At 40.2% G+C, this 8,947-nt stretch overlaps 1 protein-coding gene across 2 annotated transcripts in view; it reads right to left on the bottom strand.

Moving 5' to 3' along the window:
• Positions 1-5,733: 5,733 nt before the first annotated feature.
• The window catches only part of dpp10 (dipeptidyl peptidase like 10), a 194,391-nt gene continuing 191,177 nt past the window's right edge, over positions 5,734-8,947 (bottom strand). For both annotated transcript variants that reach the window (XM_084361483.1, XM_084361484.1), the window contains exon 26: positions 5,734-8,785. In XM_084361483.1, the coding sequence (XP_084217609.1) occupies positions 8,648-8,785 (138 nt within the window). In that variant the 3' untranslated portion in view covers positions 5,734-8,647. The remainder of the gene's footprint in view (positions 8,786-8,947) is intronic.

Here is an 8,947-nt window from a genome sequence, read left to right as displayed (position 1 = left end):
TGTTTTTGTCTAAAAATTCTGTTTTTTTCCTTTTCATGTGAGTAACTGGTACTGAGTGGGGAAACAATCTTTCAGAAGAGTAAAACCATCACGTCAGTGAGAAGGTAGTTGAAGACAGGAGACGGTTTAGCCTAGAAACTATCTCAAAGGAGCAGTCTTCCCCCCCCGTTTTTTTTTTTTCACTCGTTTCCCACGTGACAATAAAATGTTTCTCCTGAAATGTGTTTGCTTTCTTTCTGTGAAAATGTCAAAAGTCAAATGTTTTTGCTTTCTTTAAAAAATGGGAGCATGCTAACATCAATAAATCAGCCTGTGTAGGAACCAACGGGATGACAGAAATAAATGAAAGCCATCATGGAAGCAGGACATCATACTGGAATATCAGCTACAGGTTTATACTGAAGCCCTGAGGGGCAGTGAGGGTTTCTTTTTCTGGTGACCCATTCTCTAAGTCTGATCCAAAATGTTTCCTCTCATGTGTTTAATAATAAAAAAAGGTTTTGCCAGGATAATCTAAGTTCCTTAATTGTTTTTTTTTTTTAAATCTGTGAAATCAGGTGGAAGTAAGTTCTAGGGATATTTTTTTCCACATGTGAAAAGTGAAAGAAAATGTCAGGTGTTTTGGTTTTTTTTCTTGTGTGAAACAGTGAAAAACATTTTCAGGAGGTTGTTTTTATTTGTGTGTGAATCTAAGTGGAAATGTGGAAATAAAAATTTCTTGTAAAACCAAGTGAATAATTTTTTCCAGGAGTCAAAAAATGTTCGAAAACAAGTGGAAAAAAGTTTTTTCACAATATTTTTTTTTCCCCCCGTTTGTTTTTCTTATTTCAGCCTTGAGAGGCTGCGGCGGACCACTACCCCATTTCCAGGGTAGTTTAGCATTTATGGAACAATAAATTATTTTTATTGTTTTATTCTTTGTTTTTGCCAGTTTCATACATGAAAAGAAAAAAGTTTTTCAAAACTTCTTTACAAAAAAAAATTCTAGTACATTTTAGAAAATTATGAATTAGAAAAAAATGTAGTAGAGTGGACACATTAAGTAGCAGAAAACACTTCTTAAGTGTCCTCAAGTACAGTGCTCGAGTAAATCGAATCAAATTCAAATACATTTTATTTATATAGCCAGAAAATCACAATCACATTCCCTCAGTGGGCTTTACGATCTGTACAGTGAACGTCATCCTCTGTCCTCAGACCCTCGAGTCAAGTGAGAAGAAAAAAAAAAAAGATGGAATAAACAACAAACAGAACAACAAAATCACAGTTTACAAGTTGCATTGACAGAATATCTGATACAAATTATAACATATGTAAAGTGTGTGGATCCAGGAGACGGCTGAGCAGGACGAGGCATCGCCGAGCGGTGCCCGAGCCACACGACCTCCTGTCCACCGCGGTGACCTGGAAGAGGACAGGCCAGACGAGATGTAAATGTACTTAGTTACATTCGACTAAAATATGCATCCAAACCCGACAAAAAACACAGTGGCTGAGTTTCTACTCTGAGCGTTTCATCTAATGACTACTTAAAGGGATAGTTACAAAATATACATGTTTATTAGGTGGGCCTTCTTGTAGGTGGTTAAAATACGTCTTGCTGTTGGTACCATTTGAAACAGTACAAAGCTCAGCTTTCCATGGGTGCTACGTGCTGCTTCTCCACACGGGCCGAGCTGACTGTCATCTACTGCAGGTAACACACTGAGCAGGGATAAGTACCTCACACAACCTCACATCAGAAGACCCCAACTATCACTTTAACGAATAAAAGTAAATAGCGAACCAAAACTAAGAGGCTTCATTCACAGGTTTAATACTGTCACATCCAAAAAGGAGACTTTAATGAGCTGCACACAATCACTTTACCAGCTCTTTCCTGAAAGCAGTTCTGCTATCTAACATCCCCAAAAACCATCAGTGTTTTTTATTCCTTACATCTGTCTGTCTGTCTGTCTGTACAGGTTTGATGCTTCCTGCATGTATTCAAAGCTAAACACATCTTGACTGGCTGAACTTAACACACAGACATGAGACAGATATCAGTCTTCTTATCTCACCGACATAAATCAAGCAAATAAGTGTCTTTCCCCAAACTGCTCTGCATTAAAGTGACAGTGGATCTATCCTGCTGGGAGCGAGCTGAGCACAAATGGAGAAGCCTCTCGCTCGAAAAAATAATTCAACATTCAATGAAACCACAACACTTACTGACAATCCCAGAGCACTTTGCTTCTGCTCGCCTCAGTCTTTATGTATTAACTGGAATAAAAGTCATCTCATGAGATGTGAACTGTCGTCTCTAAAGATTACCCATAACAACAGATTTAACATGCTTTTCATATTTCAGCTGCAACAGAAAGAAACATGAGGACAACAAAGCAAATTTGACTCCAGAGAAACAAAATCCTCATTAGTATTAACATTAGCCTGTATTATCTCATCAGTTAGTGGCTGGTTTAACAGCATTGTAGTTTGAGTAACGGCAGCACATTTACAGTCACACTGATCACTGTCTTTGTAAAAGTAAATTAACTTGCAGCAAACCAGTTTCACTAACAAGCTGGGAGGATGTCAAAAGTGCATCCCTGACTTTGAAAACATCAGCCGAGACATACCAAATACAGATCTACTATAATAAATGGACAGTGTGGTAAGATTGTTTTCTCAAACGTCAACAAAGAATTCATGTGTCAGACAAACTGACAGACGGTGATAACTGCTGACGAGCAGATTAAATTCTGGCTTGAGCAAGAAAATACACAAATATCTCTTGTGACAATCAAACAGAACGGAGCAGTGTCTGTGGTGATAAAGAGTATTTTATCAACCCGTCACATCCACGCAGGTTATTCTGTCTGATTCAGACCTTTCCTCAGGTTCAGACTGAGCTGAACGCTGCAAAGGAAAGAAGAGTTATGGTAATGTCAAACATGATTTCTTCTGTAACCATACAAAACACGTTGAATCAGCCAAAATACTTCAAATAAAACATTTAAAAAGCCTTTAAATCAGAGATGCAGTAGACTGTAATCATTCTTGCTATGCTTGCATATAAAGTTGTCAAACCAGACCTGCACACTTAATACATAGTTACTAATTTACCTGTATACTCTACTTTTTGAATATCACCGAAAATAATCTCTGCGATAAACACAAGTTTATGATTCATACAGGTTTTGTTCTGCAAGATAATCTTCACTTTTATGATTTTCGAAGCATAAATTCAATCTGTAGCATTAAAAAGCTAATGTCAGGCAATAAACAGACTACATCATGGTCACATGACTTGAGCGTATAACTGCACAAGTTTTCTGTAAACTGATCAAGTTGTAAAGTCAGAGTAGGAACGGTTTGTAACTGAGGCCGGCCTGTAAAGACGGACTAGTGAGTAGACGAGTCGCTGTGATGACGTTTAATGTCCCCGACAACGTCTGTAGTCTCAGTTAGCCACTTGTTTTTAAGACACATCAGAGTTTTACAGTTAAATTGTGGGTCATTTAATGATGTATTTTATGTCTTGAAGCAAAACGTGTAAATATCTTCAGCCTGTTGTAGCCACAGATCTTATTTCAGACATTTAACTGAAGACCCATTCAAAAAACTCACCGACGTTGAAACGAGGGAACCGGAAGTGCAACAATGCCCAACTTCCGGGTTTGAGGACTACAAACTACACCACGCTATTAACTGACTTGCGGATCACTGGCTGTCAGTTTGTTTCAACATTTGTTTACATGACACCAGTAAGTCTTTTGAAGGAAGACTCGGGACACTCTGTCCGTGTTTGTGGCGACAAAAACCGGATATTTGTGACGGGAAGTCGGGCCATCTTGAGCCGTGTTAATGGCGGCAAAGCCGGGTGTTTTAAAGGGGAACTCGGGACATCTACAGCAGTGTTTGTAGCGACCAAAACAGGAAGCTATGTTCAGCTAATAGCTAACTGTTGTCCTCACCTTAAACCAAACCCTTTGTTACAAGAGAAAACTGGACTCTAAGAAGTTAACTTTGACATGAAGCTACTCACCATCACGGTCCCTCAGACTGAGCCTGGACACCGAGCGTGTGAGGTACAGGTTGATTGGCAGTGGACCAAACCACTCTGAGGCATATAAAGGGGGGGACCCGATCTTTAAAAACGCATATTTTTTCGTCTTTAATGAGTGTTTTCGAAGGAAATTATTATATAGTTTACGAATATTTATGTGTATGTTTTTACTGATATAGGTTACCAAAAATATCTCTGTTGATGCCAGAAAGGGGGCCCTGAATCTCCCTGTCTCCCCCCGTGATTTCCACTTCAGTGAGCCGAAGTGAGCCTCTTCCTGTTTCCCTCATGGGACCTTATTTCAGAAAATCCTTGTATGTTAGTGACTGAAGAGACAAATAATTTATTGATCCTGTCTGAATTGTGTCCTGAATCACACATATGGTGTTTGTCAATTTAAGAGATAATTTTCCAAGTAAGTAAAATCTCAGTTTGCCATCAAACTAATGAAATGTCAGACTGAAAATATGTCATTATAAAGACTTCACAGCCAACAGTCTCGTTAGTGACGTTGTCTCGTTGATTGTCACCAAAACCCGTAACACTGTAGAGCTGCTCCTGTATATTAGCAGCTCACAGAACTGACCAACTCTCCTTTCACACAACTGCAGTCGTCAATATGAGCAGATTTATTGTGATTTTCATCTTTTTTAGCAACTATTCCGAGCCCAGTTGGCTCCATGTTGGTGTTGGTGATGTGTTGAGTGAGACGATGTAGTTCACTGAGCACTTTAACACAAAACTATTTACTTTATTTATGACTAACTGAGACTTTCTTGACTTGGAAAGTGATCTTTTAAAGTGACAAACATCAAATGACTGGTTCTTGGAACAATTAAAGCTTTTTGTTTTAAAGTTTTTCTAAAATAAGGTCTCGTGTGGTCCACTGGAAAGGGGCTTGACTCGGGCTCTCTATATCCTAAAAAACAGCTAAAATCACCAAGAAATGTTAACAAATGGGATGAAATTAATTTGTAGTGTCATATTCTTTCTCCACCATTATTAAACCTGCTTTGAAGACCGTTTTAAAAGACTTCTTTTCATCTGAGCCCTTGTGTCCCCACCACTTTCCAACAAAAAGTGATGCTCTTAGAGTCAGGCCCATTCAAATGGCTCCCACATTTAAAAAAAGAAAGAAAGAAAAAAAGGCTGTTAATTATGTCTGGACCATCTACACTTCCTGGTTTTGATGTCGGGTCCAATTAAATAGTCCTGTCATAAGTTGAGTACACTGAAGCAAGTCACTGCAGGTTGTACATGACTGTATGATGAATAAAACCTTGAACTTGAAAACCTAGACCATACTGCTGTTCCTTTTGAAGAGTTTTGCCTCAACTCAGATGTTTCTTTTTCTCTCAAAACACAAAAGAAGCTTCTCATAGAACGAAAATCTATCAAAGTGTGGCTAACAGGCCGATCTGCACTGATGAAAAACACCTACATTAACTCCGGTCCTTCAGATCCTGCAGATGTAAGAGTTCCTGTCCTTCAGCAGAGTCACCATCTGCTCGACCGCAGAGGCCTGTGAGTGATTAATGCACGCGGACGGCCAGTGTTGAGGCAGCGATGATCACTCTGAACAAGTGGAGTTGTTAATGTGGGTGTAAAGCCATAACAGACTACCTCTCCTCTTTAATGCGAGTCCCAAGGTGAAGAGACGAATGCAACATTTAATTGAAAAGTTGGATGATCAATCCTGCAAACAAACATGGCTGATGTGCTCTAAATACCAGCAGAACATCTTCTAAGTGCTGTATCGTAGGCAACTGGACGTGTTTCTGTTTGTTGAAGACGTTTCACCTCTCATCCAAGAGGCTTCTTCAGTTCCAACTAGCTGGAGGGGAGTGTGTGGGAGTGTCCTCACAGAGTCGCTAAGGACACGTGTGAGCTCTGAGTTTCAGAGTCGTTAGGGCCACTTGGGCCACCACTAGGGCCGTCATTGACCCAACCGGCCTTCATGTGGGTTGCTAGTGCTAGGTGAGCCCAGGTGTGAATGGTTGTTAAGCTGTCTGGGGAGAGAGCTCAGTACTGCATTGTACTGTAGGTGGGTGTCCAAGTCCAGTTGCCTACGATACAACACTGACTGAGAACCTTCATCAACAGCAAAACTTGTTTGTTTTTCATATTTTTTTATTTTATTTATAATCATCACTAGAGGACAATCACAATAACCCCAAAACCTCAACCCTGCCCTTTCCCTTTTTTTTTTAAACAGCAAAAAGAACAAGAACAAGCATTACAAAATCCATCCTAAGAAGAAAATCAACAGCTGGAAGGAAAACAAAACCTGAAAAGAAACAAACAAATAAAAAGAAGTAGAAGACATCCAGGTCAAATCAATCCATCCCCATAGACTAAACTATCTATGAGATCTGACGTCTCAAAAATATATTTATATACACACTCTGCTGTATTGTACTGTACAAAATGTGGCAACACTTGACACATTCCCTGTAGACATGCAAACACCTTACTGACACTGGAAAATTGTCCATCTTAGTAGTACACCTACGTCCTTTAGTTATTTTGGTAACACGTTCATTTTACAGGTCTGCAAATTTCAGGGTAAGTAGGTGGAAATGGCCGAGCAACATATTTGAAATTTCTTTGTAATTTTCTCAAATTACAACAATAATTCCCCCAAAATGTATCGAAAATTACCCCAATATTATATTATTTCCTGCAGAAGCTACTTTGAAATTAAGCTGCAACAACTCGAACATATTATTTCCTCCATTTTTCCGTGATAAGAAGTTGAATTTTATTTGTTTTCTCACAACTGACAAATTATTTATATCATTATCCTGCAATCCCACAACGAGTGCTGTTCTCCTGAGATAACGAGATCATTTTCTCAAGATCTCAAGAAAACGAGCAAAACAAAAGATTGCTCCCTCTTATTCCTTACAGCTTAATGTCTATTAGATCAGCATGCATACATAGCATCTTAACAGGTGAAGCAACTGATTGAAGCTGAAAACGTCAGAAAAAGTAGTACCCACTATTAACGGCAACGATTCATGAAAAGGTTTGCTTTAAAACTCCCGAACCCCCCTCACAGAATGTGTGTATGTAATGGTCCACTCTCATGAATCTTAAGTCTTTTTCTCCTGAATAATTATCTCGTTATCTTGGGAAAACAACAGTTGTTATTCTGTGATAATGAAATAAATAACTCGTGATCTCAAGAAAACAAATTTAACTTGTCATCACGGAGAAAACGGAGGAAATGTGTTTGACCCGTGAGCCTTTCGGGCTTCCGTAGGTTAGACAGAAACCAGCTAGAAAACTAAAATGGCATGATGAGCAGAAGTTAAGAAAATTGCCAGAAATCACCATCTATTTATAAAGTGTTTATTGAAAATAGCAGAAATAGTTTTGTTAAATATTGCTGGGACGATTTTCAATCAATTCTGTGGTAATTATTGGGGTCATTTCAAAGTATCTGTCTTGGTAATCACCACCTACTCACCACGAACGCTGCAGACCTGTAAAAAGTTAGGTGTTAGCATTATTTCTTTCTTGAAGTAAAAGGAAAACCCAGAAGTAGAGAAAATGTCTCTTGAGTCGGGTGGAGACGTTCTGCAAAAAATCATCTCGCACCTTTGTGGAGATTCAATTTTTAAGAAAGCTGAGATTTTTAAGAAAAACGAGATCAAATGACGTATTAAGATGGAGAACTTTTGCAGCGTGGCCTGAAACTGGAACTACTGTATGGCCGATATCTTCACATATAATTCATAACTTATTCATGACCATACAGCTGACATAGTGTACTAAACTGACTGCAATGCTGTGTCTCGAGGACCTGAGTTGACATAGGTTAACATGACACTGCTAATGGATGACTACCACTGCCAGCAAGTAATATTACAGTATGTTGAACCTCATAAGGCATTGTACATGTCTACACAAGACCCCTGTACAATAAAGTGTGACCTATAAAGACTGTTTTTCATTTAGGGTGGGCGATGGCGGAGGATTTCAGCGGGAAATAGCACTTATCCAGGATCGACTCGGTCGCGGTGGAGTCGCGTGACTAAACATTTTTGCGCAGATGGCCGGAGCATTTCCTTGTGCAACGATACAACAACCAAAGGAGAGGTGAGATCAAAAGTGTACATCTGTGTTCTCTTTCTCCCCAAGTGCTACCACAAAGGAGACTAACATGGCATAATGAGTGAAGCCGAGAGGGTTAAAAAGAACCATGCACTTGGTACGTGTGGATGACTGCAGCCAACCGGAGAGCCTGCAGGAGATGGAGGCGGTCGTCCGTGCGCTTTGATGAGAAACAGAGCGTCCCATAACTGAAATGACTTTATGCTAAAGGGCGGTTCCCCGTCTCAAGTCCCGGCAAGTGTCACTGTCGTGTCCTTCAGTTATCTTATTCAACACATTTACACACACAGTCAAACACTGGAGTGCTCACACACACACACACACACACAGGCGCACACACACTTTAAGAGCATTAGCAGCTCTGACCCAGTCTCCATGTCCGGCTAAACACTTGGTCCAAAACGCGAAAGGCCTTGACGGATTTTCAGCTAAATTCTTCAAGCTCTGCCAAAGGTCTGACCCTCGAAGCCGCCCTCCCGCCTACTCCTCCTCCTCCTCTTCGTCATCAGGCAGCGGTAGTAACTCCTCCTTCAGACACTCCCTGTAGAAGCTGGTCAGTGTGGCGTAGAGGTGCTGGCGACTCTGCTGAGACAGGAAGTGGCCCTCGTCTGGGTAGATCTGAAGGGGTAGAAAGGGAAGTGAATTAGCGGAGAGAGGTTTGTAGACACGCCGAGTCGGCTGACAGAAAGCCTCTGAACAAATAACCACCTTTTGTACCTGACAAAATAATTCAAGGGCTGGAAAATGGGATCGCACCTGCTGCTGTGTTCCTCACTAACT

This window comes from Pagrus pagrus, assembly GCF_965226575.1.
Source record: "Pagrus pagrus genome assembly, chromosome: 9".
In the NCBI taxonomy this organism is placed as follows: domain Eukaryota; kingdom Metazoa; phylum Chordata; class Actinopteri; order Spariformes; family Sparidae; genus Pagrus; species Pagrus pagrus.
The sequence above is the reverse complement of the archived record's forward strand: the minus strand, read 5'-3'. Positions and strand labels throughout refer to the sequence as shown.